This window comes from Larus michahellis, chromosome 16 (genome assembly GCF_964199755.1).
Source record: "Larus michahellis chromosome 16, bLarMic1.1, whole genome shotgun sequence".
Lineage (NCBI taxonomy): Eukaryota > Metazoa > Chordata > Aves > Charadriiformes > Laridae > Larus > Larus michahellis.
In genome coordinates, this window is record NC_133911.1 from 451,906 (window position 1) to 472,220 (window position 20,315).

Sequence of the window (20,315 nt, forward strand, 5' to 3'; positions counted from 1 at the left end):
GGTGCCTTGACCTTACTTCGTTTTATGGTAAAACCCACTTTCAGGAGGATTCAGACTATTTTACTCCCTTTCTCAAAAACTTCTGCTGTGTTTCCCCATGCAATGATGTCATCAATGTACTGCAGATGTTCTGGAGCTTCACCCTGTTCCAGTGTAGTCTGGACCAGCCCATGGCAAATGGTGGGGCTGTGTTTCCACCCCTGGGGCAGTCGATTCCAGGTGTACTGGATGCCCCTCCAAATGAAAGCAAACTGTGGCCTGCACTCTGCTGCCAAAGGGATCGAGAAGAATGCATTCACGATATCAATCGTGGCATACCACTTGGCTGCCTTGGACTCCAGTTCGTACTGCAGTTCTAGCATGTCCGGCACGGCAGCGCTCAGCAGTGGCGTGGCGTCATTCAGGCCACGATAGTCTACAGATAGCCTCCACTCTCCATTAGATTTCCTCACTAGCCATATGGGACTGTTAAAGGGTGAGCGAGTTTTGCTGATCACTCCTTCAACCTCTAGTTGACGGATCAGCTTACGGATGCAATCAGAGAGTCTCGGTTAGTGCGATATTGCCGCCGATGCACCGTTGTGGTAGCAATTGGCACCTGCTGTTCTTTGACCCTCAACAACCCCACAACAGAAGAGTCCCCCTGTAGGAATGTGTCTGAGAGAAAATGGTCATGTGAGCCAGCCTCCCTACTGTGAGAGATTAGATTAAGAGCAAAACAGGTGGTAGAAGATGGAATTAGTACATGGGAAAAACGGGAACTGAGAAGGTAGAAAACATGTTGTGCTAATGACTAAGTAATTTACTATGTGAATTCTTGTAACCAATCTGATCTGTGAATGAACTGCATGCACCGCGCGTGAACAGAGACTGTAAGCCAATCATATAGCTGCCGCTAGCGCGTGCTCTTATTGCCTGTCTATATATACTCTGTGAAAACTTGAATAAAGGGAGAACGATCATACTCATATTGAGACTCCATTGTTACTCCGGGTCTGTCTCCCACTCCAACATCTGGTAGCAGAGGATGGTTCAGCGCGACTGAGTTCTCCGAGACTGCGGTAAGCAGCTAGAGGAGGGGAGTGGGAAACTTCGGCTGGGAGACGTGCTGCTTGGGCGCATCAGCGGGAGCAGACAACGGTGTGAGGTCACTCCTCACCTCCCAGGCGCAGCTATGGAAACAGAAGCTGTGGCCACGCTACTCGCTGGGATCCTCTCTAAGAGAGGGATTGAAACACCAGCGAAACAGTTGCTCAAACTGATTAAATTGGGCAGGAGATGGGGCAACAAGTAACAAAAGAAGAAGGAGCTATATTAAGACTTCTCCTGCATATCCTCTGTAAGAGAGGGGTGAAATATGATGAGCGTATGCTCCGAAGGTTGTTAACCTGGTGCAGAGAGAACGGATTCGCACCAGAGCCCCAGACAGCTTTTAAACCAGAAATATGGGAGGCTGTTGGGAAAAAACTGTGGGAAGTGATAAGTAAAGGAGACAAAGAGGCATCACCGTTAGCGACGACATGGTGGTTGGTGTTATCGACCTTACAAGATATGAAGGCGGAGCGAGCCATGGCAGCCGGGGCTTTTGCAGCGTTACAACCCACAGGAGGGGGATCGAACAGGCCAGGTCCGAAGGTCTTGGACGATCCCCTGCTGATCCCCTCTGCTCCGCCTGAGGCCGATGGAGGAGGCAGAATGTCAGCAGAGAAGGACAGAGCCAGAGCTGTTTGCTCCTGCCATTGCCCGCCTCGTCCCCTCCCCTCCCCAGTCGTCTCCCTGAGATAGAAGTGCTGGTTTTGTATGTCTGCTGTGTAAGTGTGTGTGGGCGCCAGCTTATACCTGCTGATCAGCATGTGTGCTACTGTTTGCTTTTTGTTGTGTGCAGTGTCGTTAGGTGACTCCACTTGAGCAGGTGTTCTGCCTGGTGTGGTACTGTTCTCGTATGCAACTAGGGCAGACACTCCGTCAAGTGAAGAAGTTTGTATTTACACAGTGTCTAGACGTAAGGCGAGCGCGCCCCAAGTAGATACACCAGCATGGGCTGTAGAACCGATGGCAGTCCTGAAATATTGGGGGAGTTTTCACCAGCCGCCACGTTTACGGTTTCGGGAACGGCTCGCCCGTGCAGGTTGTTTGTTGTTTGTCTATAAGGTCATGGTTGATTGGGAAAAGGAGTTGAGCCAAAATCTATAGGATGCTCTGTAGGAAAATGAGAAACTTAAGGAAAAATGAGAAACTGAGCTCTTGTTGCAAAGGCAGACTTTTATGTCAGTCGTAAGTGATGGAAGAAAAAAAAAAGAAAAAAGAAAAAAAAGAAAAAAGAAAAAAAAAGAAAAAAGAAAAAAGAAAAAAGAAAAAAGAAAGAAAAAAGAAAAGAAAAGAAAAGAAAAGAAAAGAAAAGAAAAGAAAAGAAAAGAAAAGAAAAGAAAAGAAAAGAAAAGAAAAGAAAAGAAAAGAAAAGAAAAGAAAAGAAAAGAAAAGAAAAGAAAAGAAAGGAGAAAAAAGGAGAAAAAAAGAAAAAAAAAAAAGAAACCAAACAGGAACAATTAGATGGGAAATGTGCCACGTTAGCACAAAAGTATGCCATACGCATTACGAGAACGCATCAGAAAAAGAGAAATAGGGCACCTGATTCAAAGCAGTACCATAGAGATATGTTTTTGGTTTTTTCCTATATGTGTCTATGTTATTGCATGCCTTAGTAGATTGCTCTGTGTTATACCCTGCGAGACTAAAATGAACCCAGCAGAAGCAGCCTCTTGAGCAAGGGAGTGGAATATGGGAAAGCAACAGAAGATCGGCGAGGAGGATTGTAAATACACTCAAGGGATTCGCACCTGGGTGCTGGAAAACACATATATCACACCAATTGTTATTCAGTCTTGGGTGCTGGCAAGAAAAACATTTGGATGATGTAAGCCTGTAATGGACTCACAGACACCTTATCCAGCTGCTTGAGAACCTTGGCCTGTTGTGGAAGAAGATCAAAGCACAGTACCAGCAAGAACAGGGAGCCCGCATACGCTCTTGCTAACGAGGACTCTTTTGCTGCCAAGGATTCTTGATAACAAGGACTCTCTTGCTGCCAAGGATAAGTTTAACAATGTTGCTAGTACAGCTATTTCTGAGTTATTGCTAGATGTAGATAGTATTCAACATGCGATGTTGCAAAACAGAGCTGCTACTGATTTTTTGCTTTCAGCTCACAGACGTGGTTGTCAAGATTTTAAAGGACTGTATCGTATGAATCTAAGTGACCACTCCAAATCCACCCATGCCCAGTTGCAGGAACTGCACCGACCAATCCAGCAACTTGTGGAGACCACTGGGTGAAATCTCTTTGCTGGATGGACTTGGGGGTGGGGTTGGTTGAAGCAAATTATACTCATTGCCTGTGTGGAAGGAATTTGTCTGTTATGTTTAGTATGCTGTTTGCCGTGTTTAATAAGCATTATACGATCAGTTGTAGATGCCGCTTTGCATCGTACCCTTGTACGAGTTGTAGAATATGTTGCTCTAAAAACTATGTGTGTATCCATGAGAACCCGAACTTCACAGAAGAAGATAACAAGAATCATAGAATCATAGAATCATAGGGTTGGAAGAGACCTCTGGAGATCATCTAGTCCAACCCCCCTGCCAGAGCAGGGTCACCTAGAGCAGGTTACACAGGAACATGTCCAGGCGGGTTTTGAATGTCTCCAGAGTTGGAGACTCCACCACCTCTCTGGGCAGCCTGTTCCAGTGCTCTGTCACCCTCAGGGTAAAGAAGTTCCTCCTCATGTTTAGGTGGAACTTCCTATGTTCAAGTTTGTGCCCATTGCCTCTTGTCCTGTCCCCGGGCACCACTGAAAAGAGCCTGGCCCCATCCTCCTGACACCCACCCTTTAAGTATTTATAAGCGTTGATAAGGTCACCCCTCAGCCGTCCTTTTTCCAGACTGAAGAGACCCAAATCCCTCAGCCTTTCCTCATAAGAGAGGTGTTCCAGTCCCCCAATCATCTTTGTAGCCCTCTGCTGCACCCTTTCCAGCAGTTCCCTGTCCCTCTTGAACCGGGGAGCCCAGAACTGGACACAGTACTCCAGGTGCGGCCTCACCAAGGCAGAGTAGAGGGGGAGGATGACCTCCCTCGACCTGCTGGCCACGCTCTTCTTGATGCACCCCAGGATGCCATTGGCCTTCTTGGCCACAAGGGCACATTGCTGACTCATGGTCATCCTGTTGTCCACCAGGACTCCCAGGTCTCTTTCCACAGAGCTGCTCTCCAGCAGGTCAGCACCCAACCTGTACTGGTGCATGGGGTTGTTCCTTCCCAGGTGCAGCACCCTACACTTGCCCTTGTTGAACTTCATAAGGTTCCTCTCTGCCCAACTCTCCAACCTGTCCAGGTCTCTCTGTATGGCGGCACAGCCTTCCGGTGTGTCAGCCACCCCACCCAGCTTGGTGTCATCAGCAAACTTGCTGAGGGCGCACTCTATCCCCTCATCCAGGTCATTGATGAATATGTTGAAGAGGACTGGACCCAGTACTGACCCCTGGGGAACACCACTCGTCACTGGTCTCCAACTAGACTCTGTGCCCCTAATCACAACCCTCTGAGCTCTATCTTTCAACCAGTTTTCTATCCACCCCACTGTCCATTCATCTAACCCACACTTCCTAAGCTTCCCTATGAGGATGCTGTGGGAGAAGGGATTACAACAATGTAGTCACGTATCAGACAGCCGCTGTTAGCAAAGCTGGATCATGAGTTTGGTGGGACTCGCTGCATACGCTAGCCATGCGTGCAGTGACTCTGGCCTGTACTTTTCTACTCGACCCAGTGCAGGATAGTCTGGTGGGACTCGCTGCATACGCTGGCCACGCGTGCAGCGACTCTAGCCTGTACTTCTCCACTCAATCCACTGCAGGATATAGGGGGGCTGTCTCGGGTCAGAGAGGGGAGAGAGACATGAGAGAGGGGGAGAGAGACATGGGCGCACTTGGAAGATACAGGGGATGCACTGAAGCACTGTGTCTGCCCCCGCCCCCCCCCCATAAGTTCTGTGTTCATTAACCCCAACAGCTCCGAAGGCATTACAGCACGTTGCAAGATAAGATATAGTCTACTACTGCTGCAAGACGCACTGAACACCTTCCTACAAGAATTTCAACCTTACGCCCTGATAGGACAGTGGGATGATGCACTCGGAAAGAGCCTGACTGCATTAGAGTGGGTATTTTTGCCACATACCTTTTCAAAACCAGTAACTATGATGATTGAAATGTTACCGCGATTGTGTTTCCAGGGTCGTTTGTGCTGTCACCAGCTTTCTGGAATGGATCCAAGCCACATACATGTCCCCATCAAAAAGGATGACCTTGACCCTCGGTTATCACAATTTGACATGTCGTTGCAAAAAATATTTGTCCTTTACATGATCAGCTAAAAGCTCAAATACTAAAGATTCAAGACTTAATGAACCGCAATGTATTTGAAATATTACAAAAGGATTTCTTGTGGGTAAATGCAAAGAAATTGGCTTTCTGGGCTAAATTTAGGAATCTGGGTATTTATTGCCTTAGCAGGGTTCTTTTTGATTCTGTTTTTAATTGTGTTTAGTATATAACCTGCTAAGAGCGTCACAATGACTAGAAGCACAAGTCATGGTGACCCTGTTAATAAATGGTCTGGTGTTAAACAAAAAAGGGGGAGATGTGGCAGATCTACGGGCAGAGGCCTGCGTACGGCCAAAGACACAGTGAGCAGAGCACACAGTAACCAGAGAGCCAAGAGAACAGTTCATACCTTCACTCCATCCTGTGACCACCATATAACATTTTCGAATCTCGGACAAAGAATAGGGCCAAGTATTCTTCCTTCGCTAGGAACAGCAACGGCATTAAATATGTTGAATAAGATAGGGTGTTGGGCAAGTAAACAGATAAACCTTACAACTGAAATCCTATCTAGCTTGCTTACTGATGCTGATAGCATTCGGCATGCTATGTTGCAAAATCGAGCAGCTATTGATTTTTTGCTGTTAGCTCAGGGTCATGGATGTGAAGATTTTGAAGGTATGTGTTGTATGAACCTTTCCGACCACTCATCATCCATTCATAAGCAGTTACGGGAGCTGAAGGATAACATGTCCAAATTAAAAGTGGTCAAAAATGGTTTCGATGATTGGTTAAACTCGTGGGGTATAACGGGATGGTTATCAGACTTCCTAAAGCAAGGGCTCATGCTATTGTTGGTTATATTATTATTGATTATGGTAGCCTCGTGTGTTCTCCGCAAAGTGACTGACATGATAGAAAATGCCATGCATAAGGTCTGGCTGGCTCAAGAAGAAAAAGGGGGTATTGTAGGAATGTATCCGAGAGAAAATGGCCATGTGAGCCAGCCTCCCTACTGTGAGAGATTAGACTAAGGGCAAAACAGGTGGTAGAAGATGGAATTAGTACTATTTCTTCTCTCTTTTCCTTCCTGGCTTTTACTTTTAAAATGCAAAAGAATTATTAGGGGCTCTAAGGAAAATTCATTTTGTGTCCTCGGTTTCTTGATTTTATCTCTACCCGTGCACGACATTATCCGGTGCCTTATTGTAGGAATGTATCTGAGAGAAAATAGCCATGTGAGCCAGCCTCCCTACTGTGAGAGATCAGATTAAGGACAAAACAGGTGGTAGAAGATGGAATTAGTACATGGGAAAAACGGGAACTGAGAAGGTAGGAAACATGTTGTGCTAATGACTAAGCAATTTACTATGCGAATTCTTGTAACCAATCTGATCTGTGAATGAACTGCATGCACAGCGCGTGGACAGTGTAACTAGCTAATCAGAAATGAGCGAGTTGCGTGTACGGCTACAACACAGGGTATAAAAGATGATGATCTGCGCTTAATAAACGGCTCCTGTTGATTCACATTGGATCGTCTGGAGTCCAGTTATTTCCCCTCACCTTATGCCTTTGTCATAGGAACATTTCTCATTGCACACATGGGAAATGCCCGGTGAGCACACTGAACAACTAGGATGGACCGGTGCTTTTGGATTCTGGGAAGTCAAAATTTGAGTGGCTTAACTGGAAAGCCTGCTTTACCTTGTGCAGAAAACACCTGAAATCCACCAAGAACGCCTTGACACGAGAAGGCACAAACTACAGGAAGTGAAATCCAGGACTAATTCTGGTTTGTTCTTGTTTTAACCACCAGAAGTAGAGGATGCCCAGTCTCTAACCCAATATTTAAAATGTGATAGTCACCCCACTGAAAAAATTATCACTACTGCTATTTACTATTTACTATTCCTGTACTACTAAATACCCCAGTAACAGTACCTATAAACTATGACACTTTCTGAACAAAATAGTCTCCGCGAATGGAAGCCCTCAAATGCTGCTTTAATTTATCGTACTTTCAAACAGAACTCCTCTGGGGCAAATCCCAGCAGCCAAACAGCCGAGGGCTTTCCCTACGGAATTCAACCGTTACCGTGACGTTATGCCCTTAATGCACAACGAGAAGTATTTCGTACCATGCTGGCTTTCTGGCAGTTGAGCAACACCCACAACTGCCACCTCTTTATTTTTTTTTTTAAATTACGTCTGTCTTAACAAGATCGAGCTAATTAAATTTACGCTTTCCAGATTGTCACTGTTCAGAGCAGTTTAAAGCAGAAGCCTGACTTTCTAGTGGGCTTTCTTCTTCTGCCAAACTCATCTGCTGAGCCCCACTATTAATGGAAGGGTTAGTTCTGTATCACGGCACCACCATGTGAAAATGCCACTACTAAAGCTTCTATTTCAAAAACACAAGCACCTTGGGGATCAGCAGAGTTATGAGAGGAAACAGAGACTACAGGGCATCTTAAAGCATGTGTGTAAATGTTTGCTGGCAAATGACAACAGCTTTCTAAACAAACTGGAACAATGTTGAAATGTGACAGCTTCACACATAACGTTATTTTAAAATAGTCGGTCCCAGCTGTTACTACTGGCTGTACGTTTGGGGCCGTATGCTACCTTTTACAATATAAACTCAAGTCCACTTGGCACGTGAACAACGTGCACCTCTTGGCAATACCTCCCCCCGTTGCATCAGTTCAAAAGATTTAAAGTCCTACCAGTCTTTTCAAAACTAAACGCGTTGCTATGTTATTTTTCGCACACGTTCGCTACCAGCAAGCTTTTACTGCCGGTGTTTTTCCGTCACTAGTCTTTTCTCTGCTAATGTCCCGCTGTCACTGGAAATCTCATCACGTTGGACGGTTTACTGAAAACATTTTATTGTAATCAAAAAGTGACGTAACAGGGCTCTGTGTATTCTGCAAATCATTCTGACGATGTTTTATAATCAGTTATAACACCTTCTTCTGACAGGCAATTAAAAAAAACACACTGCACCATGAAAATGTTCAGAGCACCTGAAACTCCACCCAAAGTAATGAACGGTGGTTAAAACTAAGATGCCCCAGCAAAACCTTTCACGTTGCATTGTCACAACTCACAATTCTGTACCAAATGTTCACTTCTATAAAGCTCCGATGTAAAAATCAAATAATCCAGCTGCAATACTTTAAGGGCAGCACAGTCTCCTTCATGCCGTTACTTGCAACGCCTGAATTTGTTTCCATTTTAACAAAATGGGATACAGATGACTGAAGAATTCAGCCACTTTTTCATTATCTGTCCTTCCATGGACTGACAGATTTCACTTTTTGGTCATCCTTCTCTTTCCACTTCTTCGATTTTTTTCTTCTTGTGTTTGTGGTTTTGGCTCTTTGCGAATTCTGTTCCGTGTCCAATGTGTTTCTTACGCTGCTTGTGTTTCTTATGCTTCTTGTGCTGTTTCTTCTCTTTTTTCCTTTTCTTTTTCTTGCTGTCTTGACTCTCTCCTGAGCTGGCACTGCCGCTGTGGCTTCGAGTCCAGCTCTCAGAAGGGCTTTGACTGTGGCTGTGGCTAACGCTGGGACCGCTTTGACTTTGACTTTGGCTTGCATCAGGCTGGTCAACTGCAGGAGGTGCCGCTGTATCCTCTTTCGCCTTAGCAACAGCCTTGTCTTTTGGCTCTTTAGGATTTTTTCCTGCAGCTTCCTCATCTTTTGCAGACACGTTACTTCAACAGACGTCTTCAGCGGGGGCTGTTATGTCATTATTATACTGCTCCATGGTCTTGATGACAAAACGCAATGATGGTCCTTGTCAAACATTTTATCTACTTCTCTTCTTCTTTTTTCGGGTTTTGCATCAGACGGTTTGCTGTTTTCAGCAGGTTTTTTGACTTATGCTCTTTGTTGGAGGGCTTGTCCGACTTGGTTTCTTTTGGATGGTCTTTCTTGGCCTTTTCCTCCTTGGCTGGCCTGGGTTCTGGGTCATTTTTGTCAGTTCTGATTGAACTTTCCATGGGGTAACAAGAGCCTTCTCATTGTCCTTGGCAACCCCTCCTTCACTTTTTTCACAGGAGGTTCCTGTGAAGTACTGGGAAGTTCTTCACGATCGGTGTCCAGCTTCTCTTGGGAAGCTTTAGCTCTATTGTCTTTCTTGGGAGGAACGGCCACCTCTACTTTCATCTTTGTCGTGTCCTTCTCTTTTTTCTCCTTTTCAGACATCGATTGGAAAGCAATAGAATCTGCTTCCAAAGGCTCGTCTCGCTCAGGGGTGGTGTCATCTCTGTCTGGGAGCGTGAACAGAGAGCCTCTTTTAACGTCTTCTGCTGTTACTGGCTCTCTTGCTTTTCTCGCACCTTCTAAAAACTCAGCATTGGGAAATCCTTTATTCTCGTCCCCTTTTCTTCTCTTCCGGTGTTTTTTACATTCGTTTCCTTTGCCATCTTCCAGTGGATATTCCATGTCCTTCTTATTTGATTTTGGTGGATCTTTGATGCCGTGGCGCTCTCTTCCAGGAGGTTTTTCAGGGTCATGTCCATCTCCATTATGACTTCTGTGGCTTTGCCCACCAGGATAGCCTTCCCTGCAGGAACGACTAATGGATCGAGAGTAGGAGCCAGAGTGGGAAGAACCTGATCTTGACTTGGAGTGGGTATACGAACTTCTAGAGTGAAATGAAGCCCTATAGGGAGAATTGGACCTTAGAAAAAAAAATAACACAAAAACAATAAATGAAGTTAATTCACACCAGTCACTCTCCTGTTTGGTTTTTTTCCTCCCAAAATTAGTTGTTTGGGTTTTTTTTTCCCCTCTCCATATGCTTATGTCAAAGCTGCTTTCAGCTGCTGACATAACGCTACTGCCGATTGAAGAACGTGATAACATGTAAAAGTTTCTGCTTACAAGACAGAACACCTGCTGCTTTGATAGTGTAAAAGCATAGAGGAAGGGTAAGTCTATATCCACTCATTTCTGTCACATGAACGACCGCAGCTATTGATTGAAGGTGCCGTATACTGGCTTCTGCTGGTACGTGGAGGCACACGTGTTTCACTACTCAGGCACGACACGCAGTGCAAATCCTTTTTGGTGCAGTAAGATGCCAAGAGAGCAAGTCTTAATGGTTACAGTGCACTATCAAACATCAAGAAGACACAATTCAGCCTGAAGACAGTAAAGGTCAATTTTAAAATGCCCGCTCAGTCGATTTAACTTCACTACTTATTTGGCAATATGTACAAGATGCAAAATACAGCTAAATACGGATTGTGCGGCAATCTGACATACAGGGCACTTCTAGCCAGATGTCCTAGCAAAATTTTGCACATCATAGCTCTAACCAAGGATAGTGACGGCTTCTGAACTCAGCCTCTAGTATTATGACCCATTGCCATTACTCTAGGAAAGGTACTGGCAGCATCACTAATAGAGCTATTCAGACTGCCGTCCGCATGATTTTTGGGGATCGAAGACGTCAGCTACCCTGAGCTTTCTCTTCACAAGTATTTTTTAAAGAACCATTTCACATTATTCCGTGTATGTTCCTTAGCATCATTCCTCCCCTTTAGTAAGAGAGCTTTAGGAAGAGAGACACCTGCTCCTTAACAATTGCTGCCCAATTCTATCCATCTGTCTATTGTAACCTCTGCCCTATGTGAGCTAGTACCCTACATAGGAAACTCCCATCGCAGCTAAAATCAATTTTTTCAGCTCTGTTCGGCCAGCAATCAAAAGGGTGGCTTTCCTTTGATTCTATTTCATTTTTATATGTAACTACAGTTTCCTCAAAAACCGTTCATTTTTCCAAGTCCTCTTTTCAATCATGTACCGGGGTTTTATGTTAAATAATGTCACGGCAAGCACAGACTCCCTCTGCCAAAGCCAATTCAAATTAAGCCATTTAAAAATTAATGACCACTTGTATTCTCCACAGCTATCTGGGCATACTTTCTTCATTGTAAATCAGCGGTTGTGTAAGTTAGGTGTTATGGCCTCGTTACAAGCAGTAATATATGGAATTGCTGTGGAATACTTACAGTTCCCAGCCTGGTCCACCACCTGCTGAGCGAGGTGTACTGGCTCTCGTTGGGTGACCTTTTGGAGTCGGGAGAGGAAAAAGAGGAAAATCCCATTCAGTGTATCTGAAGGCAATTTTTTTAAAGAAATTCTGAAGTTATAGTCACGTACCAGTCGTGGGCACTGATTGTCCTTGGGGGCCCGGAAGACTTGGGAATGCTGGTTGTCTTCGTACAGGAACCTGACGGGCCTTGTCAGTAAATGCAAACGGTTGGAAAACAAGCTCCACTAAATGCAAGAATCACTGCATATGTTGAAATACAACTTACCTTCTCTTTCAACAAACTGCTGACTGACCGCGAGGAAGATGCAGAAGGCTCAGCAGCAGTCACCAGAGCAGCAGGAGGTAATACGCTAGCGGCATTGCTACAAAAAAACCCCAAATTTTTATTGTTCAAGCAGTCTTTTGAAGTGCTACTTGAAATGGGAAGTCCAAGGTGAGAAAAGGCTGACTACTGTAAATGGACAAAAAAATTTACAAAATAGTCTTCACCAGATTTACAAAAGTGAAGCTGGCCGATTCCAAATGCAGCGCTGTCGAGAAGTCCATGCGGACTGCTGGCAGTTAAAGAGAAAGCTCACTGGAAACATATTTCATTCAGGTAGCTGCGCAGGAAAGGATTGGAGTACGTTTAACCCCCAGAGAGAGCCTCAGTTGTGGAAGATGGAAACACTGCAATTCTGTTAGGAAATGTTTCTGTGCTACTTCAGGGGCTGCCTTAGAGGTTCTTTTGGACTGTGATCCTTTGTAGTCAGCGGTACGGCTGAGCCTGACACTCTTCTGGACAGAGTGGCTGTTTGCATCCAAGGCACACAGTCGAAGGATATAAGCCCTGAACAATAGCACAGGTTTTTCACGTATTTTCCGGTGACTTCATGGGTTGCACACTTAGACGGTCATGTTTGTAAATACTTTACATTTACAGTGCTTCAGTGTTTATTATCCAATCGATACGCGTCACTGACTACGCTGCGTATTACTGAGGGTGACTCTGACTTATCATAAGATCGATGACAGAAATACTGTAGAAAGAAGTACTGTGAAAACACCTGGCCTATTTTACCCATAATTGTGCTTTGACACTTTTCATGAAAATGTTATTTCCTCAGGACTAAAGAGAAATCAACGCACTCAAGAAGGTTTGCCATAACAAAATGGTTTCTTTAGGGATTGCTAGCCGCTTCAAATGAAAGGGCTCCTGGGGAAAAAGCGTTCCTCTCTCAGGGTAAGCCTGTACGCAATGACTGATAAGGGAAGCAAACAAGCAATACTTGTGAGAACATTCTTGCAGGAGGCACACTTCCAACTTACCAAAGTGTCCTCATTCAAAGCGAGGACTTTCACAAAACAGAACTTCCGCAGTTATCTGGAACTGTCACTAATGAGACATAAATCGCTGGCGGAGAAGCTCAAGAAGAGGAATCTAACTTTGGCATCTGGGTGTCTCTCACATTCATGTTGATCTACAGATTTACTTACTGAAAAGGTCCAGGAGGTGCAACAGTCATGAGTGGTGGTGGAGGTGGTGGCGGCTGCTGCTGCTGCTGCTGAATGGTCTGGTGGAGCCCTTTTGTGTAGCCCGTTCCATTGCTGAAGTTGTTCACAGCCTAGAGGCAGAAAAACATTTACCACAAGGTAATATGAAACTTCAGTAGATGCATGAACAAAAGCCTCCACAGAGCAAAATTACTTGTGTAGTCCTGTACACGCTGTCAATCCTAAAAGGAATCAACACAGAAATACACAAACACATCGCCTTAAACGCTGATAGTAACAACTGGTAACTCAGAGTACCTGTATTTAAAATACTTCAGTGTTAACACCGAATTGGAAAGTAAGGCAATCATGTTAAACAAAAGCGCGACCTGGATTTGCCCCATTGTCTCCAAAGAGTTCTCAGCTTCCCTAACAACAGATAATGGGTTTGAAAAGTAAATGCAGCCTATTTAACTTAGCGGTTTTTGAGGAGATGTAAATTAACATTTTCTTCCCTTTTGGCTTTCTGCAAACAGACTTTTCTTACAGTTTACGTAAAAGTCATCCTGTTACCTTGCGCAGGAACTTGTTGGCAATTAAAGCATCAGGGGAAACGTCTGTCTGATGACACGTTGGGCATGTGTGTTCCTCAGATTCCAGCAATGCTGTTCTGATGCCTGTGCGTAATTAGAATCATCAAAGTAGGTTTAGCCAACGTAAGGAAATTTTGGGGGTTCCAATCAATCGTAAAAAGACATATATGATTAATGGGGGAATATGGTCTTGAATTGAGGGCACGAAGCGATGAATGTTCAATAGTGTAACACATCTCTAGGACGCAGCAAAAAACTGTGACGTTTTGATATTTCACTAACGTAACATTTGAAGACGGCGGCGTCTGGATGTTTCGACTATTCTTTTTGGCACTCTCTAGTGCAGTGGTGGTGCACTAGATGTGGTGGTGGTGCAGGCACCACCCTCCAGGTTAATGAATAAAACACACCTCAAAAGAACATCTGTAGCCTCGAGTTCTGAAGGTTTTAACCAGCTCTCCCGTGGAGAAGAATGTGGCTTAAATGCCTAGCTATCGGTTTGTGGCAGACCACAGTACGGTTGGCTGTACTGAGACAACCAGAGTTGGCTACACGATTTTGTGTGAGAGAAAGGGCTGTGAAAAAACCTAAATGCATTCAATATCTAATACTGTAATCACCTGCGCAGCTAGGCACTCTCCTCGTGCTTGTCCGCATGTAAAGAGGATTTAACCAGATATGTAAAAAAGGAAAAAAGCTTTCTGTCCTTCTTTTTGTCCTTTATACGAGAAGAGTCCTTTCCTGTCCAGCGGACACTTAAGTATGGAATAGAACTGGTAACAAAGAAATTTGTCATCTTCTGTTTCTGCTCTCAGAAAGTCAGATGTGGTGTTTGGAATGAACAAACAGGGCAGGAACACTTACATTCGTCACAATAACTGTTTCCACAGCAGGGAATAATGGCTGCATCAGTCATTATCTCTTTACAAATGAGACAGAACAACTCAGCTGGAACAGGGTCTTCTGAGGAGGAGGAGGAGGAGGAGGAGGAGGAGGAGAATGGCTCCCCTGCTAAGAAGGGAGGCTTCTCCTTCTTTCCTCTAGCGTAAGCTTCCCTGGAGGGCGGGGTGGGGAAGGAAAAAGAAAAAAGTTAACGATGGGTACAGGAAAACTTTTCCAAGCTCTGAAGTTCCAGGGGCATGAACAGTAGGACCGCCCTATTTTAGTACGAGGAAGTATCACGGATTTTGCAGTTAACATACAATGGCAATGCTTCCTCCCCCATGGTTACAGATGCCGGCCAACTTGGCTGCATTTACGCATGGTTTCTCTCCTTCACCTTTTGGTCAGTCCAGTTAGTTCCATACTTACGCATTAATAATTGGTATCGCATATGTTCCGCTCTTTGTCAGCATAGCACCCTTTGTATTGGATCTTCCACCTCCGTCATGAAACTCCTTGGAATTCCCGTGCTCTTCTTAATTCTGGGAACAGGCTTAAAATTTTTGTCCTGTTCAGAAAAGAAATGCAGACATAGCTCACCTGAAGACCCACACTTAAAATGCCACTTTGATGATTAATTTAAGCAGCAATAGCCCTTAATCCTCTCCTTTTACCTAGCCTAAGGGTTACTCGACTAAAATACTTATTTTCCTACGGGAATATAGCCAGGACGTTTCAAAGACTTGAGCAGCATTTTGAACTCAGTGGACATTCTTTTGCTTAACTTCAGCTTCCGTAAGCGTTACACATCGCTTAGCTCACCATCCGCTCGGAGAAGAGGCACAAACCCGCTCCTCCTCCACAGCGCAATTCAGGGAGGGAGAGCCCAATTCAGGGCTCTGAAGCAGTCACTGGAGAAACTTACGTTCACCATCGAGACGTATGAAGGTTGCGCATGCATTCCCCAACTAAGGTTACATGGCATGAATACTCAACCAGAGACTTGTGTAATTAAAACATGCAAATATTCAATAGGTAGGGTCAAGAGAAACATCTTCCTTTTATACATAATTCTAAAAACTGTGAACTGTCATTGAAATGCGTTAAAACCAGAAAGATTTTCGATAGTATTGAAATATATAAAAATGCACATGACAGTTCACAGAGAAAGATCTATGGACATATTTAATATCTATGACCAAGAAAAAGGAACATTTTACATTTTAAATTCCAGGTTTCCCTTGAATTTTGAAGGGGTTTGCAACATTGCCCTATAACCTCTGTATTTCACCCCAAGAGAAACAATTCCTAATATGACTGTTCATGTATTTGTTACGTAACTGCCACGTGAAAAATGAAAAGCGAAGTCACACCAGAAGTCCCCCGCAGTCTTACCCCAGTCGTTGGGCAGTTCTTTATGTAGTGGCCAGGTTTTCCACAACGAAAGCATATGTAGGATGGCGGAGGTGTACCCCAGGGTTTCTTCATGTAACTAAAAGGTTTTTGAGAAAAGAAGAAAAAGGTATGCATGTGTCTCTCTCGTTAAAACAAGCATCTCTACAATTTGTCCAGAATCTTCAAAGAACAGATTTGACGTTATCGACACTTACTTGATTGGATCGTATTCACGGCAAGACTGTATCATCATAGCTTTTATTTTCTCTTCTTCGGAAGCATTGGCTTCAGCCAGATTGTCCGTCTGTTTAACAGGTAAGCATTTGACACACGCGTTAGAAACACATTTGCGCCCACACAGCCAGAGACGACACCACTCACCCCATCCTGTAAAGAGCAGCACAACGCTAGCTGGGGCTGCATGAAAACAGCTGCTTATAGAAAATACTGTTGTCCTGAAGATGTTCTGGGGAGCCCTTACGCCATCACATGATGTTGATGTGCCCGTTAACCTCCTGGAAAAGCGTGTTCTTGGGCACTCAAAACCTTGGGCTCTGTCTGCACCTCACATAAAGACTCGTGTAGCCACTCCAGTTTTCTTCCAAGCGCACTGAAGCCGTGTGTAGAAAAAATTACGCTATGCACTACTCTTCAACTGATGTTTAAGCTCCAGACTACTGGAAGGAGGAGATATCCACTATACGTTTAATGGAGAAAGATGTACACACCTATCGTTATTTACACTTTGCAATTTAAAAGGACACTCAACTCAAGAGTCGGGGAAGCTGTTTCTGCTTGCTGAAATTCAGCTTCAGACACAAAAGCGTTAAAAGGAATCAAGCTTTTTATAACCCCTCAGCAAGACAAAAGACTCTTTGCAGTAGAAGTTTGACCGTCGTGTGCTCTCGGCAGTCCAAACCGCGTGTTCTCCCCCTACTAACTTCTTCATATGAAGCGATTTAACTACAGTAAGCAAAACCTGCAGGTTTTTTCCACTTGACTGTGTCCTTCTAACCTACAAATTGTAATGTAAGTCTTGTGTACCACTACATCTTCAAATTATTGAAGCCCGCTGGATTTATTTAAGCAGCATTTCTTGAAACGCTTTGATTAGACACAAGTGCAGTCACAAGCAGGGTCTAAGGGAGTGACTGTCAATGATTTCGACCTTCAAGTACCCATCCTTCAGAGCAGCCACTCATGGTTTTGGTTTTGTATGCATTCATTGACAAAAGCAACAAACTAGTTTCTGCATTTTATTACATGGTTGTTTCTTAGACTTAGTTTTTTCTCAACAGTAACATAATCCAGATGGACATCTCTGAAATCATTTCCACTAACGTTTAGAGAAAACTTTACAGGCGCTTGACTCGTTTGTTTCCAACAACCCAAACGGTTTACAAAGCACGTCCAAAACCCACAAAGCATTACTAGGAATAGACCAAAATTGAAATACGGCATTTAATACATCGTAATAACAAACCAGAAGACTGATAACACATTGCCTCCATGCTAAGCCAGTCTGCACTAAAGAGGTTAGAGAAAGTAACAGCTTTGAGCTGCCGTATTTTTCTGAAATACTTAAATTGTCTCAAAAGCTTAAACGTGTACCCCACGGGGACAGTTTTTCACATTTTAGAGTAAAACTTCACGTGAGGTTACAGAACCTCACAGACAGGACACGTTTAGGGACAGCACTGATGGAGACCAATGTCTTTTGGTGGCTACCTTCCAAACCCTTTCTTTTTTTCTTTATTCCACCCCCCACCCCACCCACCCCCAGTTGTGCACATTAGGAAATGTGTCTCACGCTGCAGTGAGAGAGGGAAGAAGTTCCCAGCGGGAAAAGATTTCTCTTTCTTGGAAATGAACTCCCACCTTTACGTTCAGAAGAAAGAACTGGCTCTGCTGCATTAGGCCCTGCCTTCTCTAATCTTTGCAACTTTGAAGACTAGTGTTTTAATTGGCTAGCACTACGCCTTTTCACCAGGTGCAACCGCTAGCGCTTTCCCAGACAAAGTTACACATTGTTGAGGAAAAAATGCAGGCAGTTCCATAGCAAAACACGGTATTACAACAGTTTCAGGAGGTCACATCTGCTAATACGCCACACGTGCACATTGGCATATTCCGATAAACGATTAGGTACCTTTTCAGAATTTACACAGTCTGCGTGCAGACCAATTAGTTTGTGTTGTTCACAACGCAAATTTTGTGTTGAGAATTTATGAAGCTGTGCAGCTCTCAAAGAGTGGATCTGTGACTATAATGACTGGCAATTCAGAAAGAGCCACGCAAGTGGCCCTGTTACAGAAACGCTTCTATTTTGGCTGTGGCAAAGCCCCCTGAAATGTCCGTAACTTGCAGCCAATTACTTTCTTCTGTAACAAATGTTTTCGTTTCCAACGCAAGATTAACGAGATGTATGAAAACCAGGAAACAGCATGTGAAGGGCTTCTGTTTTGTGTCTTGAAGATGAGTAATCCTGCAATGCCACGTTGAGGCTGATAAGGTACTCCCCTTCTCTCTGCCCAAACTGGGAACTACTCTTTACAGGAGAGGATCGAAATACACACGCATTTTAAAGTTAATTAAATACTTTAAATTATTAAAAATTAAATGAAAGTTCTGTTCACATTACAACAGCTATCCAGCTATAGACCACAGGATAAGATTTGAAAATACAAAGCAAACACTCTTGGGTTGTGGGGTTTTTTTTTGAGAGGGGTAAGTATTTGCCAAGATTATATACATATATATTTACCTTCACAAGCTGGGCCAGAGGAAGAGGTGCAGGAGAGTCATCAATCTGTTCACAAAAAATGAAACACATATTCAAGTTCCACAATCAAAACACAGCGATAGTTCACCTCTACTCTAGTCTGAGAGCAGCGCTATATCCTCTGAGCGACACTGAAAGAGGCGTTTCAAACCCAGTGTAATTTGTCTTTGTCCAAAACAAAGTCCAAAACTATGAGAGCTTAGGAGTGCCCGTGTGGTTAATGAGAAGAAACTAAATGAATCAAACCCGCTTGAGATCAGCTGCTTGCTCCCGAATACCTCAGAGAGGGACCCTTGTCAAATGCTCACAACTGCTTAAAAGTCGAAGGGGTAAGGCGGCTGTCAATTGTCAGCTGAAAAGGTTTTTAAAAATACATTTATTTGAGAAGGAAGCATCACTGCGGGAAACTTCTCTTCGGTGTGGTTTGTAAACTCATCGTTAATTTCACATCATTGATAAAGGCACATGGTTACGCTTCTATGAACAGATTATAGCTGCCTGTCAGAATAAAGCAGCGGCACATCGGCCCTGGAACATGAACTCTGCCCCTGCGCTCAAGAAGTTTAAAAATGCCACACTCGCCATACCCCACAAAGCCCAAACAAAAACAGCAATCCAAACCATCAGCCAATAAAAATAACCCACCACTTTGTCTAGAAAAAGAATAAGCTGCTCAAATTACTGAAATGAAGGTGTTCACCACGACAGAGATCCTTGCAGTCACTGGCACAGCCACACTAAAAGGATCCCCTTCCTCGCTTTGGCTGTAGTAACAGCAGGAGGCAGCACACATTTGCAAGCGGGCAATGACAGCTAACGTAAGAGCAAGGCGATGAAGAAATAGCCAAAGAATAGGCTTTTGTGCATCCTTTTTAAAAAAACCTTAACTAATTTTGAGTTTGTCGCTTTACGGTACAACAACAATTGGCAAGCTTTCCAGTGATTTGTTCCTACCACACTAAGATCCAGGTTCTGCTTTGAAATACATACAGAAACACGTGTATTTCAATCAAAACAAAACAAAATCCCCACACTTTTGACCAAGACCTGAGGTAGATTTAAGATTAAACCTAATTGTGTCCCCAACACTAGAAGCACGTGAGGCTGCACTGATTTACAGTGAGAGAGAGGACACGTAACGAGCGATGCAAGGCTTCTGCCCTCCCTCCTTTTGTTTTTTGGGGGCTTTTTTGAGACACCTCTGTCAGCTGGTGCTAAGTTGCTACTTAGAAATATAACGCAGACATGCCAGGGAACACACGAGGCTAAAAGAATGGGAACTTTATTTATGAACATGTGATTTGTGTTTACACACATGCTAGCAAACAACGAGAAAAATAGTTCTTCTCAAGAAATAAAAACCCATCTGAATTAGATCAACTACTATAAACGTGGCTTACATAAATGCAGTACATTAACTGCTAGGGTCACCGGCTCAGTTCAACTAACTCCAACCCCAGTGATCAGATCCAGTGATCCAGCGCTAGTGTAATGCCTCGCACCATTCTAGTGAAGAAAAAGCAGTTCTACGTAAAATAAAGAAGAAAAACTAGGCCCACCACACAGTAAGATTTACGCTACAAGGGCTAGTTTGAAACGCACAGTTTCACACAGTATTCAAGCCAAGTGCCGAATCCAGACCTAGACCACTACCTGTCAAGTATTTCCCTGGGTTACTGATGTAGATTTTAGCAGCAGAACGACAGGGTTTTCAAACCTGAAGAAAAATGCTGCCCCT

General features: G+C 44.0%; 1 protein-coding gene across 1 annotated transcript; it reads right to left on the bottom strand.

Annotated features, from left to right (window-relative positions):
* Positions 1-7,734: 7,734 nt before the first annotated feature.
* On the bottom strand, positions 7,735-18,598 carry LOC141732204 (uncharacterized). Its single transcript, XM_074560784.1, is given in 16 exon segments — positions 7,735-7,805; positions 8,803-9,084; positions 9,147-9,266; positions 9,269-9,361; positions 9,364-9,411; positions 9,414-10,054; positions 11,746-11,814; positions 12,031-12,054; positions 12,929-13,056; positions 13,499-13,602; positions 14,383-14,573; positions 14,830-14,887; positions 14,890-14,968; positions 15,796-15,892; positions 16,011-16,099; positions 18,560-18,598. Coding segments are annotated over 15 exon segments (2,043 nt in total). The 5' UTR covers positions 16,049-16,099; positions 18,560-18,598.
* Between the last annotated feature and the right edge of the window lie 1,717 nt (positions 18,599-20,315).